This window comes from Protobothrops mucrosquamatus, unplaced genomic scaffold, assembly GCF_001527695.2.
Source record: "Protobothrops mucrosquamatus isolate PMUCROS unplaced genomic scaffold, P.Mucros_1.0 scaffold717, whole genome shotgun sequence".
In the NCBI taxonomy this organism is placed as follows: Eukaryota; Metazoa; Chordata; class Lepidosauria; order Squamata; family Viperidae; genus Protobothrops; species Protobothrops mucrosquamatus.
In genome coordinates this window covers 164823-188822 of record NW_015386997.1, presented here as the reverse complement: position 1 = coordinate 188822, position 24000 = coordinate 164823, and the positions used below count along the sequence as shown (strand labels likewise).

General features: G+C 37.1%; 1 protein-coding gene across 1 annotated transcript in view; it reads right to left on the bottom strand.

The window, feature by feature from the left end:
• Window positions 1-3378: 3378 nt before the first annotated feature.
• RYBP (RING1 and YY1 binding protein) overlaps window positions 3379-24000 on the bottom strand; it is a 57456-nt gene continuing 36834 nt past the window's right edge. Inside the window, exons 3-5 of the mRNA XM_015818318.1 lie at window positions 11090-11266; window positions 10444-10539; window positions 3379-3745 (exon numbers count right to left, since the gene is read on the bottom strand). Of these exons, the coding sequence (XP_015673804.1) occupies window positions 3493-3745; window positions 10444-10539; window positions 11090-11266 (526 nt within the window). The 3' untranslated portion in view covers window positions 3379-3492. The remainder of the gene's footprint in view (window positions 3746-10443; window positions 10540-11089; window positions 11267-24000) is intronic.

Below are 24000 nucleotides of genomic sequence, written 5' to 3'. Positions count from 1 at the left end.
CAGAAAACTTCCAAAGCGTTATACAAGCTGTCTTTCTGGGCAAATGAAAAATATAGCTCGTATAATACATTAACATAAAAATTCACAAGATAAAATTATGTTTTGACATACTTAAACAAGCATTCTCTATTTGTCTCCAAACAAACAAAGCTAAAGAAATAATGTAACCATCTTTACACAGTAAATTAAGGTTACAAGTCGTACACAAGAACAGAACTGCTTGCGCATTAAAAACTGTTCAGCTCCATTGTCATATTGTAAATGTTGGCTCTCAAATCATTTTTTTCAGTTACATACAAGCAAAGGTTATATAGTCAGCAAGTAATAACTTCAATAATTTATGGTAACAGTTTTAAAAAAGTAGACTGGAAATGGTACTGGTAAGGCAGATGTATTTCTATGAATATAGCCACTGCCCAATTTTAAAATAGAAACTGAATTTGAATAAGCAAAATGCTTTCAATTAAAACTGCCCATCTTAAACATTTTTTTTTTGCTTTTCATTGTTCTCTTTGCATGACATATTTAAAATATTCAAACAGAGGAAGTCAAGCAAGCTGTTGTGTGCATGGGTGTGCATGTGTCTGTATAAGTGTAAAAATTTAACTTTGAAAATGTAACACTGTGCTTTTTCCTTACCTGCTTTCTGTGCCACTGGCTACGAAGCGTTTCTGGCCCTTCTTATACACTAGTATTTTAAAGCATGCTCTCCAACGACTGAATAGTTAAATGAAATGCAGGAAGTTAAGATCATCCAATTTTTTTAATCTCATGCTTTTAAAAAAAGGGTGTTTGCTTGGTTACAACACAACGGCAAGAAATGCGGCCCAAGAAAGTTTGAATGCTTAGCTGACAATTTCAGCCAAATGCAGTTTCAATCACTCCACTTGTGCCGAAGGTGGATTTGCATACTTTATTCTAACAAGCTAATATAGCACAGAGGCACACATACTGTAGGGGGAGAAAAAAAAGGAAAAAGAAAACCCAAAGAGGATTTCACTGAATTGGTAAGCCAATGAGCAGCTCATTACGGTTAAAGCTTTTATTCCCTAACCTAAGGGACAGGTTTCACCCACCAACTCCTGCTGCTTACCCATTGGAATGACAGCCCACAAGAAGCCACCTTAGGAATGAATGGAGCAGCAATAATTGGAGGGTGGTATTCGGTGTAACTGGTCTTCTTAACATGCACACTGCTTCCTTTACCCCACCCAAGGCTGTATTCTAGCAAGCCACAGAAGGAAACACACCATTTGTGAACTTCCAGCAGACATGCTCAGAAATTGGGTCTCTGCTGGGAAGGAGCTAAATGCATACAGGTCTAATTCATTCAGATGTAAGTTTAAAAAAAAAAATCTGTGCAAATCACACACATCTGGGACTAAGTTGAAAACATCTCTAAAAATTATTTTTTTCTCCAAAAATAAATTATGGCTGACCAATTTACCCTCCCTGAGATCCTTTAAAGGAATAGTCAAACTTGTAAAAGGAATGTTTACCAATGTTAAAACGTGGATTGATGTGGACTATTAAAAACTACGATAATATTGTATTATCAGAGCTTAAGAAACATCTGTTTTTCCTTTGGTTCTTTTTTTATTTTTCAATAAATACGTTAAAAATAAGTTTTCAAAAAAGGAAAAGAATAGCTATAAGAACAACTGAATGAGAAACCCATCAAAATGGATGCAGCTGCAAAGGCACTGCTCTGCTACTCTACCTCTTTGAGCAGAATTACTTTATTCAGTTAAGCATAGGTTAAAATTTTCAGACTGATATAAAAGAAGTTTGTGTTTGCGGCTTTAAAGTGATAAAACACAACCATTTCATGCCTCTCTAGAACAGAAATAATTTATATTATTCAAACAAGAAATGAGTACAGTAATTGTCTAGCACCAAGTTCTGCCAAGTGGCCCTTTGAGAACACCTACGTGGTAATCATTCTGATAAAACTAAAGATGGTTACTGAAATTATAGCAAAGCACTCTGGGTCGCCTAAAAAGCACACAATGAAGAGTTTGAAGGTATTGTTTAAGTGTTCCGTCTTCTTTCTAGTGTTTTATGCAGAAAAACATACCGGCTAGATAAAACTGTAAGAGTTTGGATTTGTAAGTAAACGTTCTCCGAATAGCTTTCGAAGCGAGAATTGAAGTCCATTTGCCATTCTGATGCTCCCTTATTAGTATAAAATGTCTTCACAACTTTAGCTCTCATACCAAGTTATGTTAAAGAGATATGTCTAAGCACTGATAATCCTAAGGAAATGGAATTAAACGAATTAAATTACTAACAAAAAAGCAGAGTCAGATATAGAAAATTTGCACTGAAAACAAGTCATGTGACAATAGATCTCGGTTCATGTTATTATTAGGGGAGCACTTATTAAGGCTTTGGACTGCCTTCTACTACAAAAGCTGTCTGACATTTCCCCACGGATATTCAAAAAACTTTCCCATCACCAATATAAATCTGGACAATAAGAGAATGAGATTTGTTATTCAAAATAGGCAGTGTTAATGTGCAGCCACAAAGTACATTAATACTAAGCATTTTGAAATCGGTGTTATTCATTGTTTTTTTAAAATTTGTACACTGTGGTAGGAAAGGGCTAGAAATTTATTGTTTTCCGATACTCTAACTGGAAATGCTATGACTTGGAGCACCCTTTTGGATTTCAAAAAGAACAGAAAATAAGAAAATAGATATCTATTTTTGTCCAGTACTCTTCAGCCAAAGCACAAGAGAAAAACCAGGTCCTGTTTCTGTTAGAACCTCTGGGAACACTTTGTTGATCTAAGACTGGTTCCAGTTCGGTTTCAGCACTCGCGAAACGGCACTCACTGTCCCAGATCTTAAATTGCTTAGCTTCACAGTGTTTCAAGCACCAGCGTTTCCATGTATTGGTTTCAAATAACCCTATATATACTTTATTTATATATATATTTATATATTTATATATATATATATATAATTTATATCAAAACTGATAGTACACAGTATAACTGGAAGAGGGAGATTTGAACTCAAAAAATATGCTGAAAAAACAAGAGAGAGTTTGTGAATACAATAAATAAAAACCCTCCTATAAGCCCGCCCTTCCCCTTACATCACATTCCCTCACCCAAAACAAAACTAAAATTGGTGGTAAGATTCATGGAAAAACTGTGCACAGCAGATTTATAAAAAAGTAGAGTCAGGAGCACATCCAATTATAAATGATTGTTAGGAAAATCATATAAAACAATGGAATACATAAACATCAGAAAGTAATTCTCAGGGTGCGAAATTCCTTGGTAGCCAGATGCCCACAGTCAGACCAAAGCGTCCCGGTGTCATCAATTAAGGGAAGGATATCCAAAACGCATGTTGAAGCACAAGGAAAAAAGGAAGAAGTGGCACTGGCAGCTTTGTCAGGTTGTCCCAGTGGACAGGTGGAACATTTGAATTTCATACCCTGATTTCATAAGTTTCCCACAATTCCATGTGCAATTCTCAGAAAGATTCATCGTTGACTGCTGACATGTCGCCCTTTGGCGTAGAAGAGCGGGATGAGCCCTTGTCTGTGCTCTCGGAGCCCGAGCTACTCTGATTTTGCTGTTCAGATCCAGCACTGGAGGTCACTGTGGATGAAGATGTGGAAGAAGAGCGAGTCTTTTCTTTAAAGTCTGTGATAATTACTGTGACATTCCCTACTGTGACTGCCAGCTGCTGAGCGGTACTTCTGTCCACATTTTTCAGTCTGGGCCTACAACAACAACAGTAAAGAGTAGTAACAGTGGCAGCAACAATGGTAACAACAGCAACACACAATATAATAATGGATGAGCCTTCTGCTAAGACACTTTTATTCAGCTTATACAGAAGAATTCTAAAAACTGCAGATGTTCTACATTAAAACAAGAGAAGAAAGAAACACTGTTTTCCCCTCCCAGCCCCTGCAGCATCTGATCATTTGCTGTCTTTAAATGCTTAGTCTAAAAAGGCTGTGCTAGCAGCATTTTCAATTCCCAATGGGAAATGTAGTTTGGGAATCAGTTTTGGAGCTCTGGAGTTGTAGAAAATTATTCTCTGTTGCATTCAGCCAGAAGTATAGTAATATGCTAAAAATACAAAGGTATCAAGAAAGCTTTTGAGAGTCCCTTTTGGAATACAGACATTCTGTGCTTGGAATCCTTCAGCCTCTTAAGCTCCTGAAAGCTGCAATTTTGTAGGACAAAAAACAAAAAAAAAGCATCTGCACGTGACAGTGTAAAGGTGTAAAAGGCCAGGATCCCAACTGTTGCAAACCTATGAATGCCAGTAAAATTTGGCATATTTCCCAACGGCTGGAATGCATAAGCGAAAAACCCCACATAACCTTATAAAAATGGCTTACAAAGTCTTTTCTGAATGCACTGCCGAACACACGCTATGGAATATAAATACTGGCCCACAGGACTGCATAATTTAAAAAAAGGTCTTAGAACAGTGTGAGTCTTACTATAGTCTTAGATTTATGCCATGATATTAAGCAATCAAACCAATTAATAAAGCATTGGCTCACATTCACATATGGTAAAATGTTCAGTTCATAACTTTAATAGAAACGCAAAGTGATATTGTTCATTATTTGGGAAACTAAACAAGATCTCCGTTATCAAGTCGGAAAGAAAAAAACAAGGAAGGTTTTGAGCAAACATGAATAGCTCCTTTTAACAGCCAAAATAGTTACTTTAAGAGACAGTATAGAAACAAAGCCTTAAAAGTTAAAATGCTCAAAGTAACTATTATTTATTTAGACAGTAGCAAAAGTATTTTCAGAGTTGCCGAAGTGAGGTACAACTCATGATCCACTTGAGCTGGAAAACAGCCAAGCTCAATAGTCTTTTGCCAGAAAGCAGACAATGTGGACATTAGTTCTTATTACCCACATTAATGAAGTAGCACCTGAAATAATTTGGTAGGCACTGAAGTTGGAGGTGAAAACTAACACTGTCAACTATCAGATGATTTTTGATATTGTAGCCTCTTTCATTGCTTATTGCTATTTTATAGTATAACAAATGGGATGACTGGAAAACTTAGAAGAAAGATTGTTTTTCTATACAGAGTGCCCCAAAGGTTAGTTGCACAGACCAATCACAATGTTTATTTTTTTTCAGAGAAAATGTTACTGTACTTTGAAATGTTCAACGGTTATGAGTTAAACAAGTAAATAAATGTTTAGAAGAAACTGGAAACCAGTTTGAACAATTAATTTATATAATAAATTGTCTATGGAGCCCGATTTGGATCTACTCTTTATATGCTACTGTCATCAAATATGCAAGATAACATTTCAAATTGTGATTCAAAAAACTTTGTGCAGGTCTATTGACTATTAGTCCAATACACCCAATATTAATGAACCAACAAAGGTAAATCTTGGGAATACACAGAACCACAAGGCATTTATTTCAGGGAAATCTTAACCCAAGCCATGGCAAAACATTCACCAATTATTTAATGAAATCTGAGAATTCTCCATGCTGCTGAAAGAACAAAGATAATCAAAGAAATCAAACTCCTACAGTGCCTTTCTTGACAGAAGTAAACAGATTGTTTCATTGTTTAAAATCAGCCTTCAATCTAGATTTAAAGAGGTTTATATTCCACCAATCATTCTGTCACATAACCTGGATCTCACCAGAAAGAAAAGCACTTGAAAACAAAGAGGGATTCAGAGGCCACTGTGAACAAGTGCAGTTCCATTCTTATAGCCAAAGCAGAGGCACAAACACACATTCATAATAGTCAATTACAATATTAACGCATAAGGGGATGTTATAATTTTAGACATATTTAGAAATATTTCCACATAAGGTATAGACAGTATAGAAAGGGCTCCTTGTAAGGGAGGCATTCATTACTTAAGCAGAGGCTTATTAACATGATGCTTAATGATTCTATGACTTTCTGGAGCCACTGAATAAATTGCCTCTCATTAAATGACTATTCCAAACTATTTGCAAAGATCAAGAGCACCTCCAAGGCACTATGATAAACTGTCCAGGAGGATGAAGCAACAACATAGTAGTATAATTCAGGAAAAGAGAGAATTCTGAAACTGGGGTAATACTCATAAGTAGAAATAAAACTTACTCAACAGGAATGGGTCAAACAAAAGGAGAGTGGGAGTGACATTACATATGAAAGAAATGCACACATGTATTGAGAGCCAGAAATTGGAACATGAGGTTCCTGACAAAAGCATTTGGGTAACAGAAGGAAGGGGGGAAAAAAAGTATTATTGTGATGGTGTGCTACATACTATCAAGGAAGAACATCAGGCTTATACGAACCTGGGACAGGTTACCGAATCTCAAAAGGAGAGACACAGTAATAATGGGAAATTTCAACTACCCAATAATCTGTTAGAAAAAACAACTGTGTCAAGAAGAGTAAGATCTTGAAATTACTCTGTATCTTGCTGACTGTTTCATGTTCCAGAAAGCTAAAGAAGAGACAAGATTTTCCTAGTCCTGTTTGTAATCAATAGGGAAGAGCTGGTTGAAAAAATAAAAGCAGTTTGAGAAGAAGTCACTTTGAGAAGAAGTCATGGCAACATCTTAAGGTTTAAGATACTATAGAAAGAGAAATTGGAAGACAGCTGTTTGTGCACAGTAGATTTTAGACAGCTAATTCAACAAGCTAGAGAAATATGATTTCTCAGGGAATACATGGCCACTGAGAAGAAGATTAAATGTCTACACAAGATTAATTACATCTGAGAGTCATCTCAGAACCCTCTTTTTGTGATTTTTGAATAATCATAGAGATCAGGCTAAGCATTGGAGAAGGACAAATATTGTTTCTATCTACATAAAAGGAAAAAATAAGAATCAGATTAATCAATGACAGTGATATTACATAACCTTCAGCTAGAACCGTTCATTTAACAATAGTTTGAACGTATGACCATCTTGGAATAACTGCTTACAATCTTTACTGGCATCATCCCCATGGTCATGTGATCGCAACCCAGGGTCTTAGCAATCAGCTTGCATTAACCATAGTTGCAGTGTTCTGTGATCATGTAATTGCTATTTGTGATTGTTCATTGAAGTTGGATTTGCTTAACGACCACATGCTTTGCTTAATGGTCATCATAAAAATGGTCATAAAATCAGATTTAATCATGTGGTAACTCAAGTTATGACTCCACTGATTTACAACTGCAGTTCCAGTTCTAATACATAATACTCTTTCCTCCTACTTATCTTACAACAACAATCCGGTGAGGTGGGTTAAGGTGAGAGGAAGTGACTGTTTAAGGCAGGACTAGACCTCCTGGTTTCTATGCCAGGACCTTAACCGCTACACTAAACTAGCTTTGTTTTGGATTGATCAAATTAATTTAAATTAAATTAAATCAAATCAAAATAAATTGGGTTGACCAAATCAATACTTCTACATTTCTACAAATTGGGTTGACAGCTGCCAATCAAAATCTCACTAGTACACAGTTCAATTTTCACTGGCTAACTGGTTGACTCAGGTTTCCATCCTTCCAAGGTTGGTAAAATCAGGACCCATATTGCTGGGGGGCATATGCTGACTCTGTAAAGCATTGTGAAGAGGTATATATGTCTAAGTGCTATAAAGTTCTGTGATTAATTGGAGGCAACTGATGATTTGGTTTAAAGGGTTCGTCTGCCAAATCCCATCTTGCTCTACTGAGCAGTAATACCTAAGTGAATATTATTAAATGGTTCTTCCCAAATTATTCACTCAGTTCTCAAACAAAACATTCAAATTAACCAATTCCTTCATATATAAACAGCAGACTAGAAGTTGACAGGGTAATCTAAAGCTATCCTAAGCCTATCTATAAATTTCTGTTGTCATGATCTTTAACTGGGCAAAATGGTACATCATAGGGCAACAAATTTTGAACCAAAGCAGTTCAAATGGGCTAACTTCTAAAATGAGTCCAAAACGTGGGACCCATGACTCCTGAGGAAATTAAATTTGGAAAAGATATGGTTGATACTGCACCTGTAGTTACCTGATCTTCATTTTCAACATGTGACAAAATCCTGGCCAGTTTTGCACTTTCTTGTTCCCTTTCCTATATTATTATTATTATTATTATTATTATTATTATTATTATTATTATTATTATTATTATTATTATTATTATTATTAGAATTTATATACCGCCCTATCTCTCTTACGGGACTCAGGGCGGTGAACAGGCGATAATAAAAACCACAATAAATATACTCAAGTTTCTGTTCTAAAATCAAATTAAATAACAGGCCTGCTCTAAAAGTACCCCATACAAAACCCCCACTAAAACATAATCAAACTACGCCAGGCCGGCCGCACGGAATAGATGGGCCTTCAGGGCTCGGCGAAAAAGGCGCAGGTCCGCAACTGTACGTAGGTCGGGGGGGTAGGTCATTCCAGAGCCATTTACCTGCCTGCTGGAATGGAAGAGAAGAGAAGGGAATCTGCTTCCTATCAGATTCCCACAAGGAAATACCATGTATCTCCAAAAATAAGATCAGGTCTTATATTAATTTTTGCTCCAAAAGATGCATTAGGGCTTATTTTCCTGTTAGGTCTTATTTTGGGGAAAACACAGCACTAAATGCGTGCGTCCATCTGACTGACGATCTTAACTGGGGCTTTTTTTGGGGGTAGGGCTTATATTACAAGTGTCCTGAAAAATCACGCTAGGGCTTATTTTCTGGCTGGGTCTTATTCTTGGGGAAATACGGTACAAAGGGAAATCTGGAAATCTGTCCTGCTTCCATTGGGTTTTTTGCCTACTCGTGGTCTTTTTGTTTCTGTTTAGGTAAGGAAGTATCTCTGAAAGGATTACCCAACAAGGCCCAGGTTGTCTACTAGCTTTTAAAGATAACAAAATGGCAGCAAAAAAAAAATAATAATTCTGCTTTTATTGTTCTAAACTTTGCTTGCCCTATTTCTCTTATTTCTACTACACTCTCTTGCCAAAACACTTATGGATTTTGTATTCTCAAATCTTCTATCATCCATCTTGGTTTTCAGAGTTGTTACAACAGACAGTTTCAATCTAGCTGTGATGCTTCAGAAAAGCCAAATAGCTGTATCTTATTTGTTCTGATTTTGAAAAATTTAGACCTGATGGAAATGCAGGCTGAAGAAAGTCTGCTTTCACTTTATGGGTAAGATAGAATTTCAAGCCAGGGCTTGAATAGCTCAGTATCAGCCTCTAAACTGTCTAGGTAGTTTAGCAGCAGCCCTAGAGGACGGCTGCTAGAGGAGGGGCACATTTACTGCAGGCTTCTTATAGCTTAAGTAGATAGAATATCTAAAAATTATGTCACAAAGACAGAAAAACGACACAGAAAAAATGGAAAGACTATTCCACCTCTCTTTAAACCAATAAAGCTTTGCAGTACTTGCCAGCAGTGTGCTGCAGCTGCCAAAAAGGCCAACACAGTGCTAGGCTGCATTAACAGAGGGATAGAATCAAGATCACGTGAAGTATTAATACTACTTTACAATGCCTTGGTAAGGCCACACTTGGAATACTGCATCCAGTTTTGCTCACCGCGATGTAAAAAAGATGTTGAGAGTCTAGAAAGAGTACAGAGAAGAGCAACAAAGATGATTAGGGGACTGGAGGGTAAAGCATATAAGGAAAGGCTGCTGGAATTGGGTATGTCTAGTTTAATGAAGAGAAGGAAGAGGGGAGACATGATAGCAGTGTTCCAATATCTCAGGGGCTGCCACAAAGAAGAGGAAGTCAAGCTATTCTCCAAAGCGCCTGAAGGCAGGACAAGAAGCAACGGGTGGAAACTAATCAAGGAGAGAAGCAACCTAGAACCAAGGAGAAACTTCCTGACAGTTAGAACAATTAACCAGTGGAACAACCTGCCTCCAGAAGCAGTGAATGCTCCAACACTGGAAGTTTTTAAGAAGAGACTGGACAGCCATTTGTCCAAAATGGTATAGGGTTTCCTGCCTGAGCAGGGGGTTGGACTAGATGACCTCCAAGGTCCCTTCCAACTTTTTATTATTATTATTATTATTATTATTATTATTATTATTATTATTATTATTATTATTATTNCACTGGAAGTTTTTAAGAAGAGACTGGACAGCCATTTGTCCAAAATGGTATAGGGTTTCCTGCCTGAGCAGGGGGTTGGACTAGATGACCTCCAAGGTCCCTTCCAACTTTTTTATTATTATTATTATTATTATTATTATTATTATTATTATTATTATTATTATTATTATTATTATTATTATTATTATTATTATTATTAAAACACTGATAAGATTTAAAGAATTATCACAAATATTATCACAAGCCTCAAAGTCGTAAATTAAAGGATGAACTGCAGGGAAAAAAAAAAACTAAAGAAAAGTTCCTTTATTTCTATAACCTTATTATACTCAGGGCAATTTTTTATGTTAAAAAGTTACCTTGAGGTGTGATTTGAGTCACTGGTCTTTGTTGTATTTCCAGACTGTATACTGTTTGCTTCACTAGGAGGATCTTTCACAATATCTGACTTTGGTCTGAAAGAAAGAATGCCAGATGAAAAATTAACACATTATAAAGATACTGGTATTCTGGGAATATCATTCCTGACACTGGGATAATTGGTAACCTAGAGGTAAACTTTCATATATACATACACACAGATACGTTATTATATAATGGATGCAGGCAGGTTTTATGCATTATTCATCTATGAAGCAATGAGAATAACTCAATAAAGTCATATGGACAAGAAAAGAAAAGAAATTCATGCTAATAGTTTTTAATAAGAATTATATTTCTTCCTACTGTGGGAACATTTGAAATTTAATTTAAAATTTAACTATGAAATGCGGGCAGCATCCAGGAAAAAGTCATGTAACTTGAATTAAGTAGTAGAGATGACATGGGGAAGGAGAGAATTACTGTGTGATCACAATTTAGAAACCATTGCAAATTAGCATTAAGAATTCGTCAAAAATTCGTCTAGAATTTCAAAGCTGGGAGAACAGGTATGTACATGTATAAGAGCTACAGATACAAATATGTTTGTCCGCATAACTTTTAATGGGTGATCCAGAAACATACTTAGTCTTCTTGTTGGTATTCTTCTTTATAACACTTTGACTAACTTCTTTTTCTTTGTCTGTTTTTTTCTCTTCTTGCTTTTCCACTTTTTCTTTCTTTTCCTTTTTAGGAGGTGGTGGGGTAGCATATTGCTGAGCAACTTGCTGTGCTACAAGCTGAGAATTTATCCTAGGTTTCCTATAAGATGAGAGGAAATAGAAAAGAAATGCTCATCGTCAGTGACTTTATTAAAACAAATGGGCAACTGGTGAAAAAAATATCAATAAAAGAAGTGTTTTACCAAGTAAGCAATGCTTAATCTTAACTAGCAAAAGTGTAAGGTCTAAAATTTTAAAACACTACATTCACCAAAATATTGAACATCCCTTATATTAAAATAGAATTCTAGTCCATGCTTGTTTTGAAGAACACGCATACATTTTTCAAAAATATATGAATGTAATAATTCAATTTAAGATGTGCAAGTATGAAGTTGTACTCTATGGGCCACTGAAAGCCAAGAAACCGTACTCTGTACATCATGAACTTTTCAAAGTCATTTCATTCTTTTGTTACATGGACATTGCTATTTTGTTAAACAACTAAGAATAGAGTTAGTCATGTCTCATTTAACTATAATTCATCAGAATAAATCCATCTTCCTTAAATTTAAAAGACTGACAATTACAGCTTAGTCTGTCAATCAGAGAGCAAAGTTAAAAACAAACAATACATTCAGAGTGTCATAATTAGAAGTCATGTCTCTACCAGCCTCCAACTGGTACTGATTCTGAACAGTATTTTCTGTAATTATTATAACATACTGACACTTAAAGCTGAGAGCAACTAGAAAACTACAATTTGCAAAGACTTTTTTTAGAGTTTCTGCAAACAAAAGACATAACATTGGCCAGTCATCATCACTAAGAAGGAACCACTATGTGGCAGCTAGTAACCTATAATCCAAGAGTAGGAAAACAAAGTTCATAAAGTCTTTGATTCAGGTCACGGTTCCTTTCTTGGCTATATTCTGATCACCAGATTTTTAAGGATATGACAGAACTGGAAAAGTGCAGAAGTGTGCTACAAAAATGACTGAAGGTTCAAAAATCTTCCTTTTGGGAAAATACCATTTGGAATGTTTTAGTCTGGAAAAAGATTTGACAGGAGATGTTATTGAGGTGTGTACAATCACACGTGACTTCTTGAAGAACTGTAGTGAAGGAGAACTTGCCACCTCATGTAACAGCATGTTCCCTCATTGGCAGCTTGTACAGACAGAACACTCCTCCCGATATCTACCCGGAAGTCTTTCCTTTAGTTTTAACCCAATCTATTAATCTCTGGAGCAATAGGGAATAAGTTAATTTCTTCTCCTGTGTGACAGCTCTTCAAATATTTTAAGATTACTATTGTATCAACTTTCTCTTCTGTGGGCTAAAAATACCTAGATCTTTTAATCATTCCTCACAGGGCTAGGTTTCAAACCTTTCACTATCTTATTAGTTTTCAGCTCCACTAGATATACTAGACCAGTGTTTCTCAACCTTGGCAACTTTACGATGTGTGGACTTCAACTCCCAGAATTCTCCAGCTAGCAATGCTAGCTGGAGAATTCTGGGAGTTGAAGTCCACACATCGTAAAGTTGCCAAGGTTGAGAAACACTGTACTAGACCATGAAATCAACCCCACAGGATGTCTACAGCAACTTTGTAGCCCCATTGCCTTACCAACAGACAGCTTATCTCTGAAACATCATCCTTCTTAGTGTCTACATTAGTACTGCTCTGAATTTGCTCCAATGTTATTGTCATTTTTGAATGTGGTGAGAATGTGGCCAGAATTGGACACAGTACTTCAAACAGAATCTAACCAGGACAGGATAGAATGCAGCACTTACTTCTTGTAATTTGGACCCTCTGTTCCTGTTGTTGCACTCCAAGACAATACTTGCCTTTAACAACTGCATTACAGTGGCCTACAAGGATACCCATATACTTTCCATAAAGGTAAAGGTTCCTCTGTCCAGTTGTGTCTGATTCTAGGGGGCAGAGCTCATTTATGTTTCTTAGCCAGGGAAAACAGTGTTGTCCAAAGACACTTTCGTAGTCATGTGGCCAGAATGACTATATACTGAGGCACAAGAACTCATATTTACTGTCAAATCAGAATACATCTGGTAGAAGAGCTTACTGCTAACAGAAATCCCAATTAATATTGAAAACAATTCCTTACACCGATATTTTTTTTGTAAAATGAATTAAAGATCTGTTAACCAACTACAGGCAGTCCTTCTTGACTTACAATCAGTCACTTAGTCACCGTTTGAAGTTCTGAGAGACCTACAGGAGGGAACACTTACTACCTGGATTCAATGATTGTTGCCTATGACATGATCACGCTTTGAGCGCTCATACCATACAGTCCAGTGTTGGCCACTCCACATTGATGTTATGTTAATGGCACCTGACTAAAGATAAATTTAAATAAATATAGGTGTTGCTTTAAATTGAATTCCTAATTGGGCAGGATGAAATGGCACTTTTCACTTTTTAAGCTTCTTACTTTGCCTTAAATTGGTAAGAATATTGTTGAGAAAATACCTAGCCCACATTTGTTCTCTTCTCCCGATGCTTCATCCTCCAAATACCTTCTTCAATATATTCCTATTCTTCATGCTTAATTTTATTTCCTTCAATTAAATGGGTCCTCTATCCCATTACTTTAAAACAATCAGGAACTTTGTCTTGAATTAAATCACATTGGCAGGACAAAATAAGAACTTTGTTTTCCTTCACAAAAGCTGAACTGCAAACTGTTTCATATGCTGAGCAAATAAACATTTTGTGCCTTTATACTATTCACTGATCGTTGCCAAAGACTTCATACTTCAAGTAAGTAAAATACAGATGTCTTCAATAGAACTTCACAATTTGTGCAATTACAGGTAGTCCTTGACATTTAGTGCCTGTTCCAAGTTACAATGACACTGAACAAAGAGAGTTATGACCATTTTTCACACTTATGACTTTTGTAGTATCCTCATGGTCACATGTTCAAAATTCAGACACTTGGCAACTGTTTCATATTTATGACAGTTGAAGGGTTCCAGGGTCATATGATCACCTTTTGTAACCTTCTGACAAGCAAAGTCAATGGGGAAGCCAGATTCACTTAACAACCATGTTACCAACTTACAAACTGCAATGATTCACTGAACAACCGTGGCAAGAAAGTTTGTAAAATGGGACAAAACTCACTTAACAAGTGTTTCGCTTAGCAACAGAAATTTTGGGCTCAACTGGTTGTAAGTTGAGGACTACCTGTATAAGCTAAGAATTAGATATATAACATTTTGCAGTATTATTGTATTTATATCCAAAATATTAGAGTCACAATTTTAAGTGAATTAATACAATTAAGAATGCTATCTAAATTAAAAGAAAGAAAATGTACATGGCATAATATCATAAGCATGAGAGTACAAGAATTTTTGAGACTTTTATTGCTTCAATATATACAAAAGAAAAAGGAACAGACATTTTGAAACACAAAAAAGAAAACGTCTTTGTATTTCTGCATTTTTAAAACAACAGAATAATTTTTAAATACACAATTAAAGTATGGGGACCTTGGTTGTTTACTTGCAGAATTTCATTGCTCAACTAGATAACATCGTGGATGCTCGAAAGGAGTGGGGTTTTCTCAGATAAACAATCAAATAGCAAACAACAACCTAATCATCAAAGAACCACCAAGATCATTCTCCCCAACACTGAGAGGGAAGACACTTGTATATAAATAAATAACAAAGTCCACTCCTTTTTAATGTTACCTAGTAGGGTAATGAAATGTCTTGCAGCAAATAATCAAGCTCAGAGAGCATCAAGGACCCCACAGTTCAACCCTCTGCTACAAATATATCCTTCTAAGGTCCCTTCCGACTCTGCTGTTCTATGTTCTTTATTCTATTGGCATATCATTAAACCTTCATAGGTTTAATACTGATCAGTGTTTCCATTAATTAATATACAACATTAAAACCAACCATTAGAACAATTCAAATAATTTGACAGACAGCAAACACATTTTGACAATCCATCAGCCATATTGTCTTTTCAACAGTTAAGAGTTAACTGTGCTGTCCCTCGTTTACAATTCCTGATATGGGTACAGAAGCGTCTAAAGTCACTGGCATCAAAATGGATTGTGCAACCTGGCAATAAGCCTAATCCTTTTTAACACTTGTCACATACATTGCACACATATGGAAATGGGTGGTTTGCTTGATCATGCATGTTATTCTATGGCTTGTGACCTTCGCTGTGGGTGCCCTCATACAGTGACAAGTGTGTGAGATGGTCTTTACAAGTTTATATTTTACCCATTTTAAATTTCCAACAAAACAAAATTGACTACAAATTCTTTTTGCATGCCCAATAAATGTGAAAAAAATTCAATTGACTAAGTTTTATCTTAAGATCATAAAAATCATACAATGTAGGCATCTGCAGAACGTTAAAGTCTTGTATCATAAGTTATATGCATACCTACAGGGATATGCATGGATGCCATACATAAAAGGGATAGGAGCTTGCACCATGATGCTGCTGTTACATTATTTAATGTGGGATATTGTAATTTTTTAATTCAGGGGTTTTGCAAATAACTAATATTTTGCAAACAACTTATATCAATCTTAACCAATATAAGCCACTTAGAATCCAGTCACCTCTAGGCACCATGGGCAGCTTGTAAATTTAGCAAATAAATAATACTCTTTGCTTTATTAAAAATACACTACAGTTGGAATAATCCAAATCACATTTTAAAACAAATAATTTAGGAGGTTGGCACCTGGGCCAACTGTAAAACCAAGATATATTTAAATGTTGCAATGATAGGCAATCCAAATTCCTCTTGTAATAACTAAATGCTTGGCAATTAGACTGATCTAATATTTTAATATGTCAATCTGCCTTTGACTACAATCAATCAGAAAGATTTACTTCAATTTTCAAATATGAATTATCCCAAGGTGTAACTCATATGAATAATGACTGAAATTATATTTTCATCCTAATAGCTGCAAATATCATGTGCAGCCTTTCATGAAGTAAATTCAAGAGAGCTACTAATACAAATGAAACCAAGTCCCTGCCATTATGTCTAAGCAATAATTCTGCTCCTAGTGATTTATGACTTTGTTTCTTGTGTTCCATAGAGAAACTGGTCAAAGTACATGTTAGTGATAAAACTGAAAGTCAGAAAGTTACCACCCCACCCCATCATATGATAACCACAATTTGGAAGAAGAAAACCTAGAGTATTGTTTTTCACATTTTGTTTAATAGCAATCTGCTAAAAATAACTTAACAGTTATTAGCATTCGAATTCTTTTACATCAATCTGAAAATGGTATTCATTTTAATATTTACTTTTCCCCACAAACCAGATAGGATTTCTAACCATCAATTTATGTTAATTTTTATCTGAAATAAAAAGTCAATATATTTCCACCCCAAAATAAAGAGAGTTTCCAACTTATTTAAACTGTTACTACTGCAGTTGTGTCAGCAGCATCAAAGTGCTTCCGGGTTAAAAGGATTGATCGGTGATATCACCATTACCCAGGAGGACGCCCAGTTGAGGGCTCCTTTCATTTCCCCATTAAATTGTCCACTGAAATGGTACCCATTTATCTACTTGCGGTTGCCCACTTTCAAACTGTTAGGTCGGCAGGAGCTGGAGCCGAAGCAACCAGGTCTCGAATGTGAGCCTGCCAATCATCAGTGCAGTATCCTAACCTCGTGAGCCTCCTTTTATTTGAACTCTTTAAAGCAATAGATTAAAATCCCATTTTATCTGTTTCTGTCATAGAAACATTATAGCTTATAGATAGCATATGATGCTTACCTTAATTGATAACATTATAAATTAATAAATTGTTGAACAATATCATTAATTTTGTATGAAATACATATTATGCAAACCTAGATATATTCGTATTTAGACAAAGCCTGTTTCAAAAATGACTACTGTACCATTTGTCTGAAATGGTATAGTGTTTCCTGCCTGAGCAGGGGGTTGGACTAGAAGACCTCCAAGCTCCCTTCCAACTTTATTAATATTATTATTATTATCATCATCATCATCATCATCATCATCATCATCATCATCAATCATCATCATCATCATCATCATCGTTATCATCATATCAAATGCTTTTTTCATATCTGAGATCACTAATACAGAGCTTACTTTTTCTGAATGTACATACAAAATGTCAACTGATACACTAATATCAGATACTTGTGCAAGATAAATAATAAAACGTAACATCCTCTATTATCTACATACTAGGGTTACTGTTAATATTGCTATAACAACATTTAACAAAAAAATCAGATAATAGATGGCACAGTCAGCAGCCTTCAAATTTACATGACTATAATCTTAATTGAAGGACCCTGGGAAAACTATGTAAGATATATCATTATATGTTTCTGATATTATGTTTACAAAGAAGTAAATATGACTTAGACCACTCAACAGAGAAATCATTTGTTAGGAACTTTTTCTAAATTCTATTACTGGTATCTGTAATTTGAGGGGAGATAAAACATGCGTTATCAAGTTAAAAAGGCAACTTAATAACGTGTAATCTTAGAATTATATTATACAGAAACTGATTAATTTCTTTGTCAGTTAAAGCTAAAGTATTATTCTGATTTACAATCATTACATTTTATACAGGACATTCTTAATAGGAGAGGTGATATTACATTGTTGCAACCTTTTCAACTGAGAAGCTAGTTAAGTACCAAGACTTTACAAATATTTTGGCTTTATATACAGGTAATTCAATGAATATTCTGTTTCAAGTGCATAAAAAGAATTAAGATTCTATTTAGCCCTTCTAAAAGTTCTACATAATTCTGGTGTAGATCATCTTATATGTGTGCTTATAGGTTCCTTAACATTTTTGTTCCCAAATGATTTTTTCCCCCTGAAATTATTTCTGCACATGATGTTAGAATATTTTCTGGAACGGCTCTGTTTCAAGCCTTGAAAATTCAAGTTAAAAGATAAGAGTTATAAGAGCTACAGCATTGTGTATTCATGATATCATGTGTATCTTGCAGGTTCTGGAGTTTTGTTAAAAAAGAAAAAAACTTCTGTCATTCATGCTAAAGAATTGCCATTTACAAATTAGAATACGGTACCTAAAGTTTCTTCAACAGTGTGACCATGTATTTATTCTTAAGAGGCTCTCAAGGACCAAGAGTGGCTAGGAAGAAAGTTTAAAGCAGGAAGGAGGGGGTGGGTTCAGGGATAGTAGCATCTTGTCTTATTTATCATTTCTGTAAATGAACTCCCATGGCTACGGGTTAAGTGGTGAATAGCTGTTTCTAAGCTGTCTGGCTTCTCTCCATGAATTCACAGCTGCTTTAATACAGCCGATCGTGCATGTGCACAGCAGGCTCTGACAGCAGCCTGCCAAGCTTCTTCCCTCTGCTCCCTCAGCATTCATCACAGTCATCACAACACAGGGCAACCCTGCCCAAACTACCACCGACACAAACACTGCCAGTTCTCTGCAACAGCACAGGAAGTGACTGTTTAAGATCTAGGGCAGTATAAGCATAAGAAACAAGAATGAAAAAAAAGCAGAATATTGCCATCTAGAACAGGACAAGATGGTATCTTTTAAGGAAGGTACTTACTTGTATCTTTCTTCTTAACTTTTTGCTCCTCAAATTCAATATTCTGAGGAACAGTACTTTGAGTGTCTTTCTCACAGAAGTGCTTAATGATTTAGGTGTCAGGGGTTTCAATTCTGTTTTGACACTTAGCATCTGCCTAGACTTATATCTGCAGTTTTCTTGGCAAGCTGTTCAGTGGTTTGCCACTATCTTCTTTCTAGAGCAGCGGTTCTCAACCTATGGGTCGCGATCCCATTTGGGGTCGATCGACCATTTCACGGGGGTCGCCAAGCAAGGCTGTCCGCCATTTTTTTCCCCTTTTCCGGCGGGTGCCTTACCTCCCTTGAGCTGGGCCAGCTGGTGGTCGGCCTACTCCGTCTCTGCCGCTTGCCAGCTACGCCTCGGCCGGCGCAGGGGGCGGAACCACGCATGCGCGGTGCTCCCGGGCAGGGAAAGTCCTCGACTTACAACCGGTTGGGTAGTCCTCGACTTACGACCGGTTTAGTCCTCGACTTACGACCGGTTTAGTCCTCGACTTACGACCGGTTGGGGGTCGCGGCATTAAAAAGGTTGAGAACCACTGTTCTAGAGTGACTGGCCCAAAGTCACCCAGCTTGATTTGTACCTAAGGCAGGAGTTTTCCACTTTTTAGAGCTTGTGCCTTAAATCACTACACCAAACTGACACTCACTTAATGAAATATTACAAACACAGGAGAACCCTACACAACAAGTAACTTTTGACAGTCTATATTAAGAAGGTAATAAGGGACAATGATTCAATGACACATCCTTTTAAATTGAATTGCCATAAAAACTGTTTTATTTCATTGTTGCCAATGTCAGGTAAGCAGGAGAAAGAATGCCATGCCCCAGGCTAACAGCCTTTGTTAGCCTGTTTAAGCAAAAACAATAACCAGGACAAAATCTTCATGAATCCGTGAATCCTAAACTGCCTTCTTTTAATTTACTCCTTTTAAAAACATGAAACTGGAATATATCTGATTAACTAACTAGTCAGATTCATTCTTCATTTTTGAAGAAAGGTTTAAGGTTCAAAATTATTGCTTTAAGCTTAACAGAATCTGTTATGTTCAGAGTCAATCTTGTCACTTATACTTTGAGAGTGCACTGGTTGCCCCTCCCCGAACATTTCCATGTATACATTTGAACTTTTTTCCACCAGGCTCACATTGCCATTTCTATTCTTGCACACCTGGCACTTCTGCCCATTTTCTCCACCAAGTGCTAGTTGAAAATATCAAGGAAATGGGTTTTTTGCCCAGTTAAGAGTATCTCTTATTTTAGATAGATGGTTCGTCCACACAGGGCAAAATATGACATCTATTTTATCGTTTAGTAAAGTAGTTTGCTTAATGACCCTAACCCTAATTTGGACTGGACTTTCCATCATTAAGCAATACAGTTGTTAGGCAAACCTAACATGACCTCATTGTTTAGGGCAGTTTGGGCAGTTCTGGTTGCTGTCATTAGACCAGGACCACACCATCCTTAGTCAAGGGACCTTACACTTCCTTTGCCCTGTTACACTCGCCTCTGCTTTAACGCCTCCAACTCTCTGCCCCATTCTGCTATTTAACTACACTGCATTTTGTGGCTTTGCTGTCTGACTCCCTGACCTTTGCCATCATCTTCCTCCTGCTGCCAGGGCATGCCTACCCTGACGCTCACAAGCCAAGCTGGACATCAGCAAGGGGAGAAAGAAGGTCAACTGGGAATGCAAGGCAGTGGAGACGTAGGGAGCAGAGGTGTGGGGAGAGTGCTAGTGTGAGGGTGGAGCACAAGGGGGCAGAATTTAGGGGTGGTGAGGCAGTGGCATGGCAGTCAAAAGAGCAAAGAAGGGCTGGAGATAGATGGGGGGGGGGTGTAGTTGAAGTATATCCTGTAATTGAAACTGTGGCTGGACTACCAAGTACTTGAATTTTGATTAGGTGAGAGCAGAGGTGCTGCAACAGTGTAACTTCAGGGATTGGGTGTAAAACCAATTGTTCGGCAAGGATTATCTGCATTTTTTATCAGTTTTAATTTGAATGGATGTGGGATGTTACATTAAGAGTTGTTTAGAAATAACCATAAATAAAAAGGAATACAAGAAAAATTAGTTACAAAACCCAAAGATCAGATAACATACACAAAAACCTAAAAGCCTCTTCCTTACTGTAGATACATTCTGCTTTTCTTTTCCATTCTTAAACACACTTCTGATCTTTGTAGTCACAGACATATTCTTATCCGTTTGCCAATGTCTTTCTAGAATTAAACCCTACTTTGCTTCTCTAACATACTGTTCATTTTGATTCCAAGAAACAAATTGTGTGTGTATATATATAAATAAATATATATCAACTTTATTAAAATTCTACACATGAACATTAAAAAATAATATAAAAGCGCATAAAGACAAATATACCTGCAAATACAAAAGCATAAAATTATATATATTTCTTCTCACTCCTACAGGTGGTATGTACTTTCCTCAATCTTAGATCCTCTACCAGAGGCCTGGGAGTTTGAGAGTTCGGTGCAATATCTTAGCTGTTTGTAGCGTTGCACTCTTCTGGATAGTTTTGATGTTATTCCTGGGATCTGTTGGAGCCACTCCCCCAGCTTAGGAGACACAGGCCTGAGTATGTCTACCACTACTGGGACCAGTTTGGCCTTTACTTTCAACATCCTCATTAGTTCTTCCTGCACACCTTGGTACTTTTCCAGCTTCTCACAATCCTTCTTCCTGATGTTGCTATCACTTGACATCAGTAACTCTATCACTACTGCTGTCTTCTGGTCCTCGACTACCACCCCAAAGTCTAGTTCAGGGGTTCCCAACCAGGGGTGTGAGACGATATTCCAGGGCAGTGGTGGCGAACCTATGGCACGGGTGCCAGAGGTGGCACTCAGAGCCCTCTCTGTGGGCACGTGCACCGTCGCCCCAGTCCTAAGCCATTAGCTGGGTTTTATAAAACCTTTTCGCTTTAGGTCTCCACCGCCGTGTACAAAAAAAAAAAAAGCTTCAATCAGTCAATTTCAACTTCTTGCGGGAAATAAAAAGATCTTGCAAAGTTGGAATTGATTGATTGAACTTTTTAGTCCCACCCAGTCTGCTGTTACCATCGCAGCCACGCCTACCCAATGGGCCATGCCCACCCAATGGGCCACACCCAGCCAATGGGCCACACCCAGCCAATGGGCCACACCCACCCGGCACTCGACGATGCATAAGTGGGTTTTGGGTTGCAGTTTGGGCACTTGATCTCTAAAAGGTTCGCTATCACTGTTCCAGGGGATGTGAAAACTTGGGTTTTAAACATTATAGCGTATATGCATAATTTATTGCCGTTATTTCAAACTTTTGTAAGGGGCGTGAGAATATATCAGAAGCGTTCTAGGTGTGCGAGGTATAGAAAAGGTTGGGAGCTCCTGGTCTAGTTGACTGACCAGTAGCTGCCTACCTGTCTGCATCTGAAACTCCCATGGAATCGTAGCCCTGTTAGGAATCTTCTATCTAGATTTGGGAGGGTATAGCCCAAACACTGGAGATGTTCCTGTATGCAATGCCAGTTCCTTAGGTTGGTGCCATCCAGTGTATGCTGTTCCTATGCACAATCTGCACCCGCTTCTAAGTATCTGGTGCTTAGTGCCTATTCTTGTACTGCTATGATCAGTGCCTCAGTGCTGTCTTTTAATCCAGTCCTTTCCAGCACTGGCAGGATTTCCCAATATCTGCCATCTCAGGTATCTGTTGATGCTACAACCCATGCAGTTTCTTATCTTGCCATGGTACTTCCTCTGCTTGATCTTTCTCTCATCTCTGCTGCCACCTTAGACATCCTCACTCTTTCTCTCTCCCTCAGCAACTGGGTACCATCTTACTGAAATACTCCTGGATGTATTTGCAGGACAGTGGCTTTGCATTTATCAGACCTTGTTTCTCTAGTATATCTCCTTAATATATTTCCTTAGCCTGGTAGCCAGTGCTGTCAGCCTTGGTTTAGCAGGCTTCAAATGTCAGGTCAGCTTCAAATGCCATTCTAGGGCTTCAAATGTCAGGTCAGGTCAGGTCCTTATATTTTTTTTCCAGTAGCTGAATCTAGGTTGTCTAGCGCAAGGGAAGATGGGAGGGGACTATCCCCACCCACTTTCCCCTGCACACAATTGCCTGGTAGCAAGCCCAACAGGCAACTTGAATTAATTTGGTTTAATCAAGAGTTATGCTGTTAATTCTGAATTTAGTTTCTAATTATGTTCCCCCCCCCCCTAGGGTTCAATAGACCTGGATGGATTTTTGATTACACAGTATACAATCACTGATGACAATGAATCATCAGTGGCTGGCACTAGTTCAGATAGTAGTACACATAGTACTATCAGTATTAGTTTTAAACCCATTATGCCAGTATAATGAAGACTATTTGTCCTTCGGATTCATTTCATCTTAAGAAGTGACATGGAATATTTGTAGAATTAAATCAATGCAGGTTTTGCAACATTCTTAACATATGTATGCAGGAAAACTCACTTGTATTGAAAAGTAATCTCCTTTAAAGAAAAAAAATAACATTGTGGGGAACCAGAATAAAAAAATGGGAATAAATTTGAAATGTTTAAAATGAGAAAAGGTTGCAAAACTTGCATTGATTTAATTCTACAAATATTCTCACTGATGAATTGAAAAGCATTTCCCATCACTTGATGTAACTTCTTTGGACTGGATGAGAGATCCAATTGTGCCTGAGAGTTTAGCAGAATTAAGAGCTGCAGAAGATGACGAGCTGATAGATATCAGAAATGATGAGAGGACTGAAACTGAAACACTCATTAACAGATATGACTTCATTCTGGTGGTCTCTCTAAGAGGAATACCCCATTATCACAAGGGTGGCAATTAAAGTACTTCTTCCTTTCTCAACATCTTATCTGCTTGAGGCTGGTTATTCTGCTATGAACACAATGAGCAGCAGCAACAATAATTCACAGCTTCAAATACTGGAAGAGAACTTGAGGGTGTGCTTGTCAACCAATCCACCCTCAAATAAGCAACATCATGCAAGAACCACCACAGATTTCCCACCGTTTTTTTTAAATAATATGATTAAAATTTTAGTTACTGAATGTTAAACACAATCTTAATACTACTTCTTTAAAATAAGTCATCCTGAAAAAAATGATGGTGTGTCTTGATAATTTTAGTATGCTGTGAGATTTTAA